The sequence below is a fragment of the Glycine max genome, chromosome 15 (assembly GCF_000004515.6).
Source record: "Glycine max cultivar Williams 82 chromosome 15, Glycine_max_v4.0, whole genome shotgun sequence".
Classification (NCBI taxonomy): Eukaryota; Viridiplantae; Streptophyta; class Magnoliopsida; order Fabales; family Fabaceae; genus Glycine; species Glycine max.
In genome coordinates this window covers 2,582,993-2,601,537 of record NC_038251.2, presented here as the reverse complement: position 1 = coordinate 2,601,537, position 18,545 = coordinate 2,582,993, and the positions used below count along the sequence as shown (strand labels likewise).

At 30.7% G+C, this 18,545-nt stretch overlaps 2 protein-coding genes and 1 long non-coding RNA gene across 4 annotated transcripts; all 3 read left to right on the top strand.

Moving 5' to 3' along the window:
• The first annotated feature begins 525 nt into the window (after window positions 1–525).
• Window positions 526–5,023, top strand: LOC100798931 (uncharacterized). The gene is made up of 4 exons (XM_003546999.5): window positions 526–1,310; window positions 3,306–3,589; window positions 3,796–4,023; window positions 4,316–5,023. The coding sequence occupies exons 1-4, from the start codon at window positions 725–727 to the stop codon at window positions 4,823–4,825; spliced, it is 1,608 nt and encodes a 535-aa protein (XP_003547047.2). The 5' UTR covers window positions 526–724; the 3' UTR covers window positions 4,826–5,023.
• A 1,039-nt stretch (window positions 5,024–6,062) lies between these two features.
• On the top strand, window positions 6,063–6,733 carry LOC102661475 (histone H3.2). The gene has a single exon (XM_006597180.4). It carries the CDS (start codon window positions 6,185–6,187, stop codon window positions 6,593–6,595), a length of 411 nt encoding a protein of 136 aa, XP_006597243.1. The 5' UTR covers window positions 6,063–6,184; the 3' UTR covers window positions 6,596–6,733.
• A 3,585-nt stretch (window positions 6,734–10,318) lies between these two features.
• On the top strand, window positions 10,319–12,425 carry LOC102661392 (uncharacterized). 2 transcript variants are annotated; one of them, XR_418258.4, is made up of 3 exons: window positions 10,319–10,724; window positions 10,812–11,601; window positions 12,203–12,425. It is a non-coding gene; the product is annotated as an uncharacterized lncRNA (long non-coding RNA). The 2 variants fall into 2 exon arrangements; XR_001384940.3 differs by having other exon boundaries at window positions 10,812–12,027.
• Window positions 12,426–18,545: the final 6,120 nt, after the last annotated feature.

Below are 18,545 nucleotides of genomic sequence, written 5' to 3'. Positions count from 1 at the left end.
AAAAATATGATTATGTGATTTTATTTTTTATTTTGAGTAAATTACTTTAACTACCTCTAAAGTTTTCTAAAAGTACACAATTTTTTCCTGTTTTTATTTATTCTTACACAAACTCCCTTAGTTTTGTTGTTCCTTTGCAAGGATGTTATTTTAAATGTTAAAAAGAGGGGTATTCGAATAATTTCACAAAACTTTGGTAATGGTTAGAATAATTTACTCTTTTATTTTTAGAGGAAAGTATATTATTAGCTAAATATTTTCAAATATAAAAAAAATAGAAAGAAATTACAATTGTTGAAGGTAGTATGATAAAATTATTATGAGTAACAAAATTCTATTTTCAAATATTTAATGAAAGTATATATTCAAGATTCAAATTTATGACCATGTATTGAGTTTGAATTACTTATCCTAAATAATTGATGATACTTGAATGACTATGGTTGTTTTGAAAAAAATAAAAAAGAAATAATTTGACAGTAGAACCTAACAAAGAGACTTGAATGCCCACTAGGAACTTATGGGAGTGGTGGAATGAGTTGGGGATGACTGAATAGTTAATGAACCTCTTAGGCATTTTAGAATACTTTAATGACTATCATTGTTTTGAGTAAAATTGTCTATATGTAAAAAAAAAACCTAGCAAAAATGTTGGCAGAAGATTTCATTTGAGGAAAGAGCATTAGAAAGAAAATTGGTCAAAGTCTACAATCGAAGGCAGCATATGGAATATGGATCATATACTTTTCCAAAACTGAAAATTACGTTCACATTATTAACCGCCATAGTTTCAAGCAGAAGCAATTTATTTAACCACCATTGCCTTAATCATACCCTCCCTCAAAATTCCCTTCTTCCCTCTCCCAAACATCCCTTCAGCTCCATGATCATGGATAGATCATCTCAAAGCAGCTCCGATTCACCGACTCGAGAGCCCAAGGTGTTATCCATCGAATGTCTTAAAGGAAGCTCCAAAGGCGACGAGTGGACCGGCGACATGCTCCAAACCGGCGATATCGTGGAGGAGCTCCGACTCGGATCGACGGCGAACTCACAGATCCGGTACCAGTGGCCGTTCAAGGGCGGGAAGAGCGGCGTGCAGAAGATTCTGCAGGATGCGTTCAAAAAGAAGGAGACGTCGATCGCGGTTCGGGTGCGGCGAGGATCGGAGGAGCTGGCGGAGCTGCAGGCTTGCATCGTGCCCAACGAATTCACGGCCAAGAAGAACTTGGTGCTTCGATCCATTTCTGACCCGAATTACGTGGTCGGGTTCGTGGATCGGACCGAAGCGGAATGCTTCGAGCTTCAAGGTACTTTAATAATTTACGCCAACCTCTCTTCGTTTTTACTTTTCAGCTTCCCTGTGTTTTTTTATAATATAAAATTGTTTTAGCGCCATTTAGGTGGTTAAGTTAGAATAACCGAATAACAACAGTTTATGATGAATAAAATTCAGTCACCTATCAACAACTTAAACATATTCAAATCTTCTTTATTATATAAAAACAAACATTTATCCTATACAAGAATTACAATATAACTGATTTTGGTTGTTTTGCTAAATTTGTTGATATGTAACATGCTTAGGGCTGCCGGTGAATTGACATTCCTTCGTGCATGTTGGATCTTTGGCACGTGTGTTGTGCCTATTCTATCTTTTTCTGACTTTCTGTGATCCAATCCCAATTTGCCTAAGTGAACTGATTCTTTGAGAGATCCTTCCCAAAAAGTTTCTCATACTTCATCCAACCATTCAGGAAAGTTTGAAAATAAAATTACGTTTAGACCCTTTCAAACTTTAATCTAAACATGAGCTTAGTTTACTTTCTGTGAACTGATTTTTGACTTTATTGACCAAGAGACGCCTCATTTTATTGAACTGGAAGGGTGAACTTCTCATCCGAAAGTTGCAAACGGTATTAGATTCATCTTGAACTCATGACTTCCTCTTCTGAAGTCACCTTTGTGACTTGCATGGTCAGCCCCCTAAGAACCAAATGTTTCCCACACGCTATCACAGTAAAATTTAATGGAAATAAATCTTGAGCCTAGGATTCTTGTTGGCCGTCATTGTAAGGATTAAGGTTATGTTTAAAAAAATTGGTTGAAAAATTAACAGAAAACTAAAAAAGTAGTTGAAGGTTGAAAATGTAATCGTTAACTTGTTAACTTATTAAAATTACAGGTGTTTAATTAAATTAGTTCTTAACATAACTGAAAAATATAACATAATATATAAATAATAAAATTATAATTTATTTTTTTTAAAAAAAAATTAAATAAATGTATTGAGAATAAAAATAAAAAAATATAAAAAATTAAAAATTAACGTGTTAAAAAAATTCCTTCAAAAAAAGTTAGAAATTACTTAAAAAAATTAGTTTACTAAACAAACAAACAAATTTTTAGTTAATGAAAATAATTAGAAGATAACTGAAATAAGCGCTTAATGCTTAAATTAAACTTCTGTTTAAGGATTCAATTAACATGTAAGGAGTAAATTAAACTTATATTTGGCACGAACATAAGCAGTTGTAATGGATTCACATTATTGATTCAAGGACAGATCTAAAATGGAACGGTTGGCTGGAAGCAACTTAGGCGCAAAGGCTTACTGTTTCCTGACAGTTATGCTTTAATATTTCCTAACTTGCAAATTTGATAAGAAACACATGGATTGCTTTGTCATGTGTAAAGATTGGCATTCTTGCAAGTTGCAATAGAATGGCCACAGACCCAAAAATTGCTTAGCACCATCTTAATTGCAGTTGAACAGTACACATGAATGAGGTCTAGAGAGAACCCTTCTATTAGAAAACAAACAATGCAAAATATGTCCAAGATTAGTTTCAGTATTTGAGGTGTCCATAGGTATTAGGCTTTATTATGACAAATAAAGTAAAGTAATAGTCTGCATCTAGAAGAAGACAGTAAACTTGCTACCGGGTAAATAGTTAATGTTCAAATAAATGGATGTTCATTAATAGAGTGAACTGATTTTATTACAAGTTCGTATGAATGAATTGCCAACAAAGTATTCCAAATTTCTGCCAATGTCTTGTCTTGTAGCTTGTAAGGTTATAAGAACTTAAAGGCCCTCAATAACAAAATAACAGAAAAATCAATACATCTTGCACTCGCCTTAAATTATTCTGGGAAGTTGACGGCTTGTCGCCCAAATTGTTTTCAACCCCTCCGTCTGTGTTGGCTTATAATCAGCAGTTGTTTGGTTGGTCATCAATGGATTTGCTGTTTTCTTCACTCTCTTCCTTTCTTGTACAGTATTTAATGTGTGCAATTTGCAGCTTCAAGGAACACAAGGATGGTAAATGCGCTAACCAGGACCAAGCTACAAGATGGATATGTTTCATATTCATGGGAGAGGAGGATGCAGGAAATGCTACCAGTTCCCAATTCTAGTAACTTTCTTTCCATATTGTTCCTTCCCAAAGCTTCAGATCGGGTAGCTTCTCGCTATAATGATCTGGAAGACACCCTAGCCAGGGCAAATGCGTGGCTCAATGCAGGTCAAGCCTCAGGTGTCCCTATTGTCTTCATGAACATCCAAACCGAGTCCCTACTTACTAAGGTAAACGGTCACTCCTTACTGTGGCATTTGTGAACTTTTAACTTGAGAGCTTAAACTTAGAACAATTGTTTCATCACATAAGTGTTGGTTATTATTTTTGTTACCTTTCCACAATATATACCGCGGTTGATCATACGAATTTGGAAAACATAACGTAAGATTTTATCAATGTGACATACGGAGTTTCCCTTTTATTTGTGTGACAGATATCTGGAGAGACAGCTTCCTCCACTGTGAACGCAGGGTCATTATCTGACTTATCTAACTTAGCAAATGCAAGCCTTTACGGCTTTGAGGATTACCATGGAATAGACATCGGAGTTGTTCGAGCTGTTCGCCTATGGTATGCTCCGGTTGCAGGAGAGTTCTCTATTGAGATCAAACTAAAAGAGGAAGATGCAAAGCTTGGCTTTGCCATTAGTCGAACTGAAGAGGTCTCTCTCTTGATCATGCACACCCAAATATAAACAAAACTTAGATAAAGTTTCTTAGGTGCTACTTGTACGGTCAGAATTAGAGTTTTACCTCATCAATCTGTATAATCATTCAATGCAAACCTTTACTGCTTAGATTACTGAAGTAAAACTCCAATTCTGATTGGAGAACAGGACAAACGACACTGAGGAAATTATATCTAAGTTTTGTTTTTATATATGGTTACATTAAGAACACATCATATTGTTTGAAGTTTCAGCTAATTAATAATTTTCTTTTTGTAATCCACAGGGATTTATTTTCATCTCATCAGTGATTAATCAAGAAAATGTACCGGCCGCACGATCAGGGCTGAGCAATCTCTATAAACTAGCAACGGATACTTGTAGGATGTTGGTAGTTTCAAGAGTGTCAAATCAAAAAGTCCTTCCATGGATGGTTTCTTCAACCGGAGCCATTCGGTGTTATGACACTGTTTCGCTTAGCCAGAAGCTCTCCTTGCACAGACACACAAGAGTTCCAATTCTCCTACATGTCTTCCTTTGGGACCGGAATTTGGTTTCTTCAAGCGGAGGAAGCTCTAGATTTAGGGCTTTGTCTTCTTCTGTGTTGCCATCACATGCATCTGAAGTTCAACTTGCACGCCTTCCAGATGAAACTCATGTGCTGCCATTGCCCCCTCCACCTTCGGAACCAAGTGATATTACAAGTGAAATTTCGCACTCCCGGCTTGAGAGAGACACTGCTGGGGAATTGTCTTTTAGATTCCACGATTTTGCCTTGTCCAGCAACTGGGTATGATATTGATATAATACGTAGTTGCATGTCAAATTAATGATGGTTATGCTATTCTAGTTTGTTATTGTACATATAATATACATTGATTTAGACTTCAGGTCTTCTAGATTTTGTTTTGCTTCATTAGCTTGTCCACGGAAAAGCAGAATAATGTAGCGTATAGAATTGGTTATCAAAATATAGCTTACATATTCAAAGTTTTTTAATTATTTTGAATTTTAATTATTACATAATTTTTATATTGAAAATATTTACTTATTATAAAATTTTCAATTATATGATTTTAAAATATATATTTATCATTTTTTTAATGGTTAAAATCGCAAACAAAACAACATTGCTAAGGCTAGTTTCTAGCCAACAAGGCAAAAAACTTAGCAACTTTGCGGAACGAGGAGGAGAATAAAAAAACAAACTATCTTGAACAAGAGAGAGAAGCCATACTTGGAAAACAGATCTGCTACAACGTTGAATATAGTTTCTTAGGGCTCAGTAGCTTTTTCTTTTGTTCTTTGTTCTGTTCTTATCTTTCCTATGCATAAAAAAAATTTCTTTATCGAATAAATATAAATATAGAATAAAGTTGAATATAATGTTAGTTAATTAACTTAAATATGAATGGGTAATATGTGCTATTAATTCATAAATTTATAAATGTTTTTGTCGTTTATATTATAAAAACTAAAAAATAAATTGTAATTTTTATAATTATTAATCAATTCAGCCCTTAAAATTAACATTACTAAACAATTTTTATTTTTTTTAAAAATTTCAATCTCGAGCGGCGTATAATAACCCAGACGGATATTAAATAATTTGACAAATGTAACCAAACATGTAGAAAATAAATTGATTAGCACACGAATAAATAAATAAAATTAATTTATACACAAAAAATTCAGGACTAATATAATTAAAATTTTCAAAGTGATGGATTAAAATCATACATGATTTACATTAAATCTAAAAATGGTTAATAAATTAATTTTTAATTTTAAGAACTAATTTGATTATTTACTGTGAATACTATATACACTATATAAACGTAGACAACAGTTAAATTAACAATTTTATTCGAACTATGGTAGTGCCACGGATTGCGATCCGTGGCTTGAGCGTAGGATACACTTCAACCGTTGATTGAAGTACTCATCAACGGTCCCAGTTTTCGTTTAATCCCCAGCCGCTCAATCGCATTGGCCAAATTCACCAAATCCAAAACATTTCAAAATTCGCGCTCCACCTCTTCTCACAGTATATATACCCCGCAAACCCAAACCAATTTTGCACAGCAAAACAATTTTCAAACTCAATTACCATTCCATAACCTAAATCTCCTCTTTGTTTCCGAGTCAGAGAGCAATGGCACGTACCAAGCAAACCGCTCGCAAGTCCACCGGCGGAAAGGCGCCGAGGAAGCAATTGGCGACTAAAGCCGCTCGCAAGTCAGCTCCGGCCACCGGCGGAGTGAAGAAGCCCCACCGCTTCAGGCCCGGAACGGTGGCTCTGAGGGAGATCAGAAAGTACCAGAAGAGCACTGAACTTCTGATCCGAAAACTCCCATTCCAGAGGCTCGTCAGAGAAATCGCTCAGGATTTCAAAACAGATCTTCGTTTCCAGAGCAGCGCTGTTTCTGCGCTTCAGGAAGCCGCAGAGGCTTATCTCGTTGGACTCTTCGAGGACACCAACCTCTGCGCTATTCACGCCAAGAGAGTCACCATTATGCCCAAGGATATTCAACTTGCTCGCAGAATCAGAGGCGAGAGAGCTTAAAATTAGGTTTCATTGTGTGATCTAGAATTAAAATTAGGTTACTGCTTATTGTAATTCGTATTTTTCAATCGCCTTTTTGTTGTAATATTCATCTTATTTCGAAGTATATGCTCATATGGATCTGAACATTTTAACTTATGTCAGAAAAAAAGATAATTCTCTAATTCTTATATATCCTTCGTTGGCGATAATAATGCCTTCCTTCCCCTGTCTAGAGTGCAGAATTCTCTTAATTGTGCTGTGGTGTAGCCTGCCATGTCCTTTAGGATTTCATTCCATGGGTGTTTCCTATTGAGTGTGCAACGAGCGGCATACACAGCTGCTGCGGCAGTCATTGAAGGGGGGGACAAATTTGCGGTTTCATAGTGCACAAGGCTAAAGTTCTGCTAAGAAAAATGTCATTTTTTCTTTCTACACAATGCAAATGCAATTTAAAGTATAAAGTAGCTGTATTTGATAAGTTGTAATGTTCAAGTTGAAGTTTATTTTATTACCTGCTGATCTGGTGGGAGACCAAAAGTTCTGATGAATCTAACTAAGAAGACATAGGGGGTGGGGACAGTGAAATTCCATTCTAATCTCTCGAGAATTGCTTTCTCCATGGAAAGGATATGGTTTCTGGAGTAGGCATCATTTGATATGGTAATGAAGTCTTTAACCTACGGTTTCAGTAATCAGGAAGAAAGAATGAAGTGTTCAGTGTGTTATCAAGTGAAGGTTAGTGCTAATTACCTTAGGAGACAATATCTCTTCATACTGAGCAATGAGCTAATGCCCAACAACTGCAATTCCTTTTAAAGCACAATTGTTGACCAGAGGTATCGATCAATTATGTTTATTTTGAAATTTTGTGCAATTTCACAGAGCAATTGATATCTGTATTTTCTGATTTCTGAGAGCCACGTCCTGGCCTGAGGCGGTGAGCGAGGCTTCTTCATGAAAAATTACCATGTATTCCCGTTTAACAGTGACGACTTCTATGATGAAAATATGTTGTGATGGAATAAATTACAAGTTAATTTGTGACGGATTTTATGAAAAAAAATTTCCCTTTCCTAATTAGCTTTCGCAAATTTCATCGTTGACCAAAAAAACATATTTCTCTGAGGGATCTTGTGATGAATTTTACTCCTCAAAATTCTCCATCACGAAGTATATATAAAAAAAAAAAGAAATGTTTAGCGAGGGATTTTATGACAGATTTCTTCCACTGTCGCAAAATCGGTCATAAAATCTCCAAATTTCGTTAAAATATTTTTTAATCAATCTCTTCTTAAATATTTTCATTAAAAAAATTAATTAAGTGATTAGAATGATGCATTTCATCACAAGTAATGAATTTGAAAAATATTTTAATTAAATTTGTGAATAATTATATATTTGTAATATTTTTATGTCTTAAGACTATACAAATTATGAATTACTATTTTAATCGACGATTTGATTTTATCAATTTGAGAAATGTCAGATAACATTACAATAGTAAGTTAATTCAATTATTTTGGTTAAATATTTAAAATAAATGGATATATAGAATTATATAACTTTAAAAATAAAAATGAAAAAAATTGTTGGAGAAGTCAATTATGTAGCGCAAAAAGATTTTGAAGTCAACTACGTTTCTGTAAAATTAAAAAAGTGTAAATTGATTAATTTTGATCCTCGAAAAAATTATTTAATAATTAAAGTAAATATTAATTTTGATCTCCCTATAAATTTTAATATAAGATTTTGGTTCTTCTATTTTTTAAATTTATTTCCGGTAGATCATTGGACTTGCTGCAGGTTAATGATCTGATTTGACGTCAACATAATTTAAATTGATCCGGTGCGGGTGACGATTTGGTCTGAATTGTATTATTATTCAATTGTTCTTTCCGAAAATAATTTCATAACCTTTTCATTTCATTAAAATTAATGCACACTTGCCTTTTTATTCTGATTGCACATTTGGTTTATTTATACATGATTAAGAAATTTCATTGTTAAAATATTCATATAAAATTAGTTAATTATTTGTCAAAAAAAATTAAAATTAGTTAATTTTTATGCTATAAAGTAAGGGGCTTATTTTTGTACATTCACCATAAAAACTTTTATACTGTCAATTAATTAAAATATAAATATGATTTTTAAATTAATTATTATGTAAATTAAAAGTCTTGAATAATCTATAATTACATATAATAATGCAAAAACCTTTCATATTATTAAGGTTCTCTAATTAAATTCATAACTAAAACCTCATTATTACACATGCTAATAATTAAGGTTTGTTTCTATAAATTTTAATATAAGATATGGGAATCAAAATCATGTAATAGGAATTATAGAAAATCAAAATTACAATTTATCATCAACAAAGATGATTTAAAATATAAGTAATAAGGACCAGAGAAATGGTAACATCAATTTCTCTAAGACTGCTTTTTAGATACTCTATTCATTAGGAATTAGGATATTTGTGGGTTGAACTCGATTAGTTTTGAAGAAAAAATATATTTGATTCAATCACTTTAGTTTTAATTTTTCAATTATCTTTAAAATATTAATATGATATGATCCAATTTAAATCAGATTGGATCAGATCATTTTTTAACTTTAATTTTATATATTTTTTATTTTGATTTAGTTATGGTTTCTACTAAAATTGATAATGTCTAATAATTTCAATTAATTATGGGATAGTATAAAGACAGAATGTCACATGACACTCATTAAATTAAATTAACAATAATTCAACCAAAAAATATTTCAAGTTAAAATCGATAATTAGGATATCTAAATGTATTTAAATGGAAATTATTTCTAAATTAAAATGGTATCTAGGAACCTTTTTAAATACACATAAATAGCAACACAATTTTAATTATAATAAAAGATTTTTTTATTGTTGATACAATTTTTTAAAAATAATAATTGAAATACAACGTAGAGTCTGTGATAAAAGATAATGAGAAACGGATAGTAATTTGAGATGGTTAAGAAAACTTTTCTTTAACTAGTAGTAGACCCGTAATAGTGTGAAAAATGTACATTTAAAAGAAAAAAAATGAGAGAATATATATAAAGTGTCTATATTTAAATGATGGAGGAGAATGTTCTCACACTTTAAATTTTTAATTTAAATTTATATTATATAAGTAAATATAAGAAAAAGTTAGCCCTACTGATCCCAGGTTATGAATCATCTGTCACTGAATAAAGACCTGTACGTTTGTTATTAAAAGAGGGCAACCTATTTCATCTTTAAAGTAAAAAAAATAAAATTATTACATAGTATGAAATTTTTTTAAATATGATAATTATAATTTGTTATATTAGTAATTTATTTTTAAAGCTACTTTAAAAACATGATTTGCCATGTTATTTTATATTTTAAAAAATATAGTATAAATTATATGATAAACTTATCAATATCATGCAAATTTAAATATTTTATTAATAAAAATATTATATTGTAATCTGTTAATATTTTTTTAAAAGTAAATCTGTTAATATTTTTATTTTTATCATATCCTATCTAATTAAATTCGATGACTATAATATTATTAAGTCTAGACTCTTGCAACAATCCTGGCCATCATCCAGGAATAGGTTCTTTATCTTCCACTAAGTTTAATGTGATGACTCTCTTTGATCTTGAAATAAAAGTTATCATGAGTGATTAGATTAAAGGGGTTAGTTTTCTCAGGGGTTGCTTGATTGTGTGGGAGAGAAAGATTGAAAAAAGAAATTGAGAAAAAATATTTAAATTAAAATAGAAAAAAATATTAAACCCAACTATTTATTTTAAAATTTGTTCTTAAATAGTAATTTTTTCACTTCAAGCAAATAATCCCTTGTTTCCAAGCGGCAACACCCTCAAATTCAAATTCAGATTCAGGTTCAGGTTCTCTCTTCCTCTTCTCCACTGTTGAAACTTGGTCCCTAGCTGCCACAGCATGGGTCTTATCCCATCAAACCAAACCCATTACGACCTACTCAAGCAATTTCGAGATTCAAGCGTTAGAACCACACACCACTGCCTTGGAGCTCTATCTCCGACCACAGTTGGCTTCCTTTTTCTGAAACCAACTCCAAGAATCTCATCCTCCACCAACAAAATCACACCAGAGCCACAACTTAGGTTTGGCCCCAACCTGCTACCGTCTATCTACATTTCCTTTCCTGTAATTGTTACCTTCTACTTCAATATTTTCACTTTTTTCATTAGGAAACATTATACCATAAACCCATTATTCTTATTCTTGCTGACTGAGAGACGGTAGAAGAAAAGGCCCTTCAAAATCCTTTCTGAATGCATTGATGCAACGTGGTAAATGCGGTGAGTATACCTAGTCTGTCATTTTGTAGCTGATAGATCTATGATTTATTCAATATATAATTAGCTTTCTCTTGTCATGAATATTGACTTTAAGCTGCATATTTTAACAACTCTGATCTGTAGTTATTGACTGCCTAGAAATCTATGTTTCTACTGTCTGCACAATTGGTTTATATACTGTTATTGGAATTGATTGTTTACATGCTCATAATGTATATAATTTTCTTGCTTAAAATATGAAAATCGGATTATAATGTCTTGGTCAATTGAATTTAGTAAAAGCTAATTATCATGATTTTACATTTTTTTCTCTAACCAGAGAATCTACTTTCGTATTCTGAATCAATATAAGTGAGAGCTGATGCAACAGTGCTTCTTAAGCAGTTGAATTTTTCCTGGTTGTACTGTTTCTTAAATTAGCATAATGGCATTTTGCATACTTGTTAGTTGTATGCTTTCTAGAACACAACTTCAAAAGGAGATAATTTCATTTAAAGGGGACATTTTATGAAATGATTTAATTTTGATTCCTGAGAAATTAAATTAGCAAATCTATGGTGATTTTCATCAAGTACCCAAAGCAGTATGAAACGTGAAAGGAAAGAAAGACCTTGAGGCACAGCGAGAGAAACTAAAGTATGCGACTGTGGTTCGTGTCTTGGCTCACACCCAGGTACAGGTACGTTGTAAAGGTGAAGCATAAAGTATCTTATAGTCCATGTAACTTGCAAAATTGATATTGTGCTTTAACAAGTAATTGAAATGGTTTGTTGTAGCATTTGGTAAACCCCAAGAATTAATATCAAAAGAAGTCTTGGCTAAGAATAATGTTGACCAAAATCAGCACATCATTGAACTGTTGTCTAGATTCAAAGGCTTTTTTTTGGTGAATTACGTGTTTATTCATATGTTCTTTTTTTTTGCACTTTTTTATGTAGTGAAAAATCTTTCTTTTTTTGCACTTGTAAATTGTAGAAATTAATGTCTTAGTAAATAGGCAACAATGGTGCAAGTTATCTTAGTAGGAAGCAGTGGATGGTTCATCCCTTCGCACCTCTTTCTACCACACATTTGATGAAATAAGATATGCATGGAGATGCCACAGGTACATAGGGAATTAGACCCAGTCATCCTAGATGCATATAACATAGATATTGGCTTATGAAGATTGCCTTATCTATTTTAAGATTAAAGAAAAAAAGTCATTTGTATAGTTTTCCTCTTGATATATTTCCTATAGCTCCTATGTAATAGGTTCTAATCAAGCTTTCCGTTTGCAGGAAATGAAGATCCAAAGCAATTTTGAAATCAACTATTGAAGAATATTAATGGAGCTTTTAGACTAGGAATTTTTACACATCTAACGGGTGTAAATGAGGCTAATAAAATTGTTCATTGTAAAGATTTTTATAATAGCAAGATCTTTTTTTTTCTTAATCTTATTTAGGAGACAAAAAAATTCGTTTATAGTGAATGTTGGATTATTAATTTGGGTTGAATAAATTGTATTTGATTTTATTATTACAACACTTGATTACTTTTTTTAATAATAGTATTAGATTTTAGTATAGAGATTTTTTTATTTCATTCTAATTTATTTTTTAGATATTCAGAAATATGCACAAATAAAAAAACCTCAAACCACATTGATATCTACAAATCCTTCTAAATTTGTAAGGACAAATTAAGGAATCCAACAATTCCTATCTGTTTGTGATGGATTTTGTTTTTCACAAATTTGTAAAGGATGTATGATTTCTCACAGACATAGAAGAAAATATATATAAAATATTTCATTTATTATTGGAATATTTGTGATGAGTATATTTTTGTGATAGATTATAGATTTGTGTGATGCCAATTTTTGTGACGAAAATCATGTTAATTACAAATTCCTTTACATGTTTAGCGACGGAAATAATTCCTCATTAGTAATCATCTTTCTAGTAGTCTCCCATGTCGCTTTAATTGGGTGGATTTGCTAGTAGTTTGCTGTTGGTGTCATTATAGAGAACAAACAAGAGGGGGAAATGTAAACTTTTTGAGGATAATATAAATTTGAGCCGTTGATTTTTAAGTAATATATAGTACGATTTTGACCAATGTTTACGTGAAGGAATCAATGGATTTAAAGACCAATGTTTACGTGAATGGATCAATGGATTTAAAGAGGCAACTTTAATTTTGTAGCGTGGGACTTTTCAGATGCACCTTAAGTTTGTTAGGCGGTTCTTTATTGAAATCTTGACTAAAATTATAATGGGTTGACCTTATAATAAATGGTCTCTTCAAACGTTATTTTTCTTTTTCTCATGAGTTCACAGGTCAAGTTGAAGGTACTCAATTTCAGTGAATTGTACAACAAATAAATAAAAACAAATATCATATATACATTTTATAAAATTGAATTAAGCAACTTACATTAAATTTTGTATTATCTAAAATGATTTAATATACCATATCATTGAAATATTATATATACTTTTGAAAGGTATGAAGATAAAAACTCTTTGATTATCAAACTATTACTTCTCCCTCTATTCCATTATAATTATTATCTTAAATTGTTTTAAAAAAAATAATAAATAAATAAAAGAAAGTAATAATTTTATAAAATTAATCTTATATTATCATTAATTTATTTATAAATTTTGTTGTTTAACTTTAATATTATAAGATATATAAGTAAAAAGAAAAATCAATGTTACATTCAAAAATAAAAATAATAATTATTTTTGAAATAATTTTTTTCTCTTATGACAATTATAATGAGATTGAGAGAGAATAATATTTTTCTTACATAAATAAACAAGATAAAATATTAATATATATATATATTAACTGTGTGGGAAAAGATAAAGTGGAAAAAAATGTGTATGAGAAACTTTAGCAAGCATTTGATTAAAAAGTGATTGTGTTGAACAAAGGTTCTCCCTGTGAAACTCGTCAGTTTATAATATTTCTTATGTTAAAATAATATTTTTCACATTTTTCAAATAAAATAGTATAAACTTATTATTTAAATTAATTTAAATACACATGACAACTCCGTACAAAAAAAAAGATAAACTGTACCCAAAAAAATATGACAATTATATTCAACGATTAAAAATAAATAACATAAAAAATAATTATATCTAATACTTAATTAATTATAATTTAAAAATGACTTTAATTTGGATAACTCTTCTGAATTCAAAACCAAATTAATTAATTAAAATAAAACCACGATCGAAAATTCCCGACTTGTCCGGTCTTGTTCCTAGTTCCGAGATCTTACCTTCAACTAACCCATGTGAAGGTAAATTTGTTCCAAGAGTTTTATCGATTCAGCCACACGAATTTTGTTTTTCATGTTTGTTACATTCGATCAGACCATAGTACTCGATCATACGAGTAAAAGAAACAGTAGCAAAATGCATGGTGCATGTGTTTGAAGACATGCTGTACAACATGATCGAGTCATAACTAAGCAACACATATATGAGAAATTTAGAAGATAACAACTCAAGATGGGCGAAACAGTGATAATGAGGATTTGAATCTGGTTTTTCTGGAATAATGTAACCTTCCATAACAGGACAAAATCAAATCATTTAACGAGAAGGACAAGAGTACAAATATATATAACGTTAGTCTAGGTAGTAAACTAGTAACTACTACTCTAGTTTACATTACGTTTGTTACGGAATTTCGAAGATCGGATACATAAAAGGATAAATGTTTTAATGTTATCATTTTATACTAGACAAAAAGAACCATATGTGCTCGTACGGTTGGGTTGGCTTTTGTTTACTATTTCTTCAGTTTTTTTACTCAGAAAGAGACAGAAATTGGAATCATATGTTTCTTTCAAGCTAGGCTGTGACTGTGTGTGAAAACGAAAGAGAAGTATTGTTCACGCAGAGAGAGCTGCAATCAAGGTACATTCCCATGTTTAGTTTCCAAGGTAGGGCAATGGAACAAAGAATACTTTGCCTATGACAATTTTGTTGTAGTATGGTTCTAACTGCTACGTAGCCATTATTTACGAGCAGTGGCGGAGCTGGCAAAAAAAATTTGGAGGGGCCCAAATAACTAAAATATGATACATTTGTTTATATGTAATTATAATACATAAATTAAAGGTAATTATTTTGAAAATATTGTCTCTTATAGGTAATTTTAAGTATTTAGGGATACTATTATTCAGATTTTAAGAAAATAACCATATTTTAATAAAATCAAACATATTTTGTAGATAAATTTGCAAGAAAATGAAAAAGAAAATCATAAAAGAATTTGCATGAAAAACACACAAGAAAAAATCGATATGCAAGAAAAAATTTCTGTCTTATTAAAAGTAAAAGCTTGAAATTGTAGTGTATTAACATAAAATTGTTATAACAAATAATAATAATAATAATAATAATAATAATAATAATAATAATGATAAATAAAATAACTAAAGACTACTTTCAATCAAAGTGTTGATATGTTTATTCAATGACTTGAATTATTAATAATTAAAAAATAAACAACTTTTAAGAAATTTAAGAATACTATAGAATTTTTTTTAGAATAACTTTTTTTTTAGGTTAGAACAACTTAGATATATAGATAATTTTTAATATACATAAAAACCTTAGCGTGACGTTAAGTATATTTTGGATTATTATGACATAGTATTTTTTTGTTGATAAACCTGTGTAGAATAGAAAATTTCAGTGGCAAGTAGTAAAAAGTTTGGGGGGACATGGCCCCCAGTGGCGCTGTGGGTCTGTGACAGGCAAGACTACCTTAGCGAACGGTCCCACATTTCCGTGCTTTTCTGTTTCAAACCCGAGAGAGGTTTCCTTTATATATATCTTAAGCTTCCCTCGTCCCAGCCATTCTCAAAGTGTTTAATTTCCTGTCCTAATTATTCAAGAAAATAGACTACTGAAAGCTACCTTCTGCCCATGAGTAAACCTTACGCCATCATTCATCCACCATATATGCCTTGATATTTGGTCCCATTATCCAAGGAAAATTAATATTAGAGACAGAAATCTATCTACATATAATATGTCTAGCTATTGAAGAGAAAATAGTCTATCACTTTGTTTGATTGAAGTGAAATGAGTGAAAATTTTGAGAGGAGACTAAGAATATATTTGAAAATTAATTTTTGAGGTAAAAATAATTTTGTAAAAGGATTAAAATCTTTATTTTTATTTTGTCTGTATTAGTTGAATATGCATTGAAATGCCTGTTGTAACAATTTCAATTATAAATTAAATATGTACTAAATTTTAGAGTATTTAATTGAGATGAATTAGATGGGTGAGAAATTAAAAAGTGATGTGTTTTACTTAAAAATAATTTTACTCTTAAATGATGAAAATTGAAAGGAAAATTAGATGACATGAAAAGTCTTCTTCAAAATCTAGTATTAAGGGCGTTATGACTATATATATATATGAAAGGAATGGAGAAAAACTCGCGATTAATGTGGAGGGGAAGATTTTTTATTATATAGTTCAAGAAAGACTTGTCTCATTTATTTACAAATGGAAGATAAAAAAAAAAGAGTCAATGTTTGTTGTTTTTTCACTTAAAACTTAATAAGAGGTCCATTTTAAAATTTAGTTCATTAACTTGCTACCTTAGTTAAGTATTTTTGCACTTGGGAATGACATGAAGTTGTGGATATAGAGAAGGAGATTAAAATTTAGAGTGTTTATATATTAATTAGAATGATAATAGATTCGATATTTTAAGTAAGTTCTTGTGTTTGATTTATGTGGATATAAGAAATGTGATTGAGAAAAAAGAAATTTAACTAAAGATGGCTAATCAAATTTTTTGACAAAAATTGATTATCAACAAAATCGATAAATATTTTATACTTTTAACATGATTAAAAAAAAGAAGAGATTAAAATTTAGAGTGTTTTTAGTTTAGACACATTACATGAGTGAATTGCTTGTTTGTGAATGGTACCATTTGAAAGGAAAATTTGGAAGGAAACCAGGATGACTTGGTTGTTTGTGAATGTTACCATTAGAAAATGATTTTTTTATTGTTATTTTTCTTAAATCAAGCATTATTATTTTCACTTCATTTCTTGCTTGTTTCTACTCATTCTACAATTTTCTATATTTCTTATTTTCATCCACCATACTTCTCATGTATTTCGTTAATTTTTACCAAACACATCATATGTGTTTTGTATTGAAAAGTTTTAAAAAAATATTATTTATATAATTATTTATACAACACAATGTTTATCTTTTTATTACATCATATATCAGCTAGCAAACTTCATTAAAGAATAAAATGACTCATTCAATTGTAAATCCCTTTATAAACCCATCTTTCAATTCAATCAAAAATGAAAAAAAAACTAATTAAAAAACTGAAAGCCTAATAAATTACTATTACACATGTGATATTTAGTAATTTTTCTTTTTGTTTAATACTTAACAAAAGTATTATTAAAAGTTTTGACAACATCGTCAAATATAAATAAAGATGTTTTATGCTATATTGTATGAATGCATTTATATGTCTAACCGTTGAGATTTCAACTGATTTCTCAATTTATCATCAATTAATGCACAAGCTTTTTTAGATTTACTATGCATTGATAAAGAATTTGGGAATTTGCCTGATTCAATTTTTTTTATCTTCATCCTCAAAATATAGGAGGTAATTGTGCAATGCTTTCTTATCTTTTTACTTGATTTTTTGTTTCTTTCCAAACAACAACGAATGTTGTGCGCTTAAAATGATAACTTCAATGACCTTGATTTTTTGGCATTCCGAAAATACCCCTTTGACTTAACTACTGTGTTCACTAACTTCATTTGATACTCTCTTTCAACTAAAATGACGTTTGCTGCTATTTATCTCAACACTTCATTTGCTAATCCTTTTACCAATAGTAAGATTTATTCAGACCCAATTTTAAGTATCGATAAATAGCTCCTTTGGTCCATAACACGCGTATCCTATGATTCGTTTGGTGGGAACAAAAATTATATTTGGTGGTTAGGAGAAGACTGAAGTTTTCCCAACTACTACATCAATTATAGTCAAAACCAAATACGTCTGTCTTCTAAAGGATAGCTAAACTACCTACTATGAGTTTTCTTTAGTGATCAAAGAAATTAAAATCCCAGAATATAATTCCGGCACCTACGTTAAATGCTATCAATTAAGCGAGAAAAGGCACTTTTTTCATGTGTTTGTTTGACAAATCTTGCTAACTGCCCTGGCTGGTTGGGCTTCTTAGGGATCTTAATTTCCACAATATAGTGTCATGTGCGAGAAAAAGTGAATGTCACAGTCACAACGAACTCCTCAATATTAAACAATTCTATTGTCCTACATGGAATTCCAATTCCAATTATATAAAAAGGATACTATACTCCAAGCATTAGAGAACGTTCTCCAATTTCAAAAATACCCTATGGGCACTTGTATTTATATACGGCATGACTAGGGCTTTAAGTAATTTTAATTTTTAAAAGATGCTACAAACCAATTGGTCCCCACTGTGGCATTCTGTCTTGTAGGATTCCTTGTCTGTAAGTTTTTGGATTGTTTTGGACCTTTTGGTTATTTTCCTTCCCCTTTCGGCCGAAAAACTGAACCCTT

What these genes read in the sequence shown, in the direction of transcription:
- LOC100798931 (XM_003546999.5), top strand. Translation starts at nt 725, where the DNA reads ATGGAATATGGATCATATACTTTTCCAAAACTGAAAATTACGTTCACA. An exon ending in CCGAGTCCCTACTTACTAAG is followed by an intron (nt 3,590 to 3,795) that starts GTAAACGGTCAC and finishes TTTGTGTGACAG; the next exon opens with ATATCTGGAGAGACAGCTTC. An exon ending in CCATTAGTCGAACTGAAGAG is followed by an intron (nt 4,024 to 4,315) that starts GTCTCTCTCTTG and finishes TGTAATCCACAG; the next exon opens with GGATTTATTTTCATCTCATC.
- LOC102661475 (XM_006597180.4), top strand. Translation starts at nt 6,185, where the DNA reads ATGGCACGTACCAAGCAAACCGCTCGCAAGTCCACCGGCGGAAAGGCG.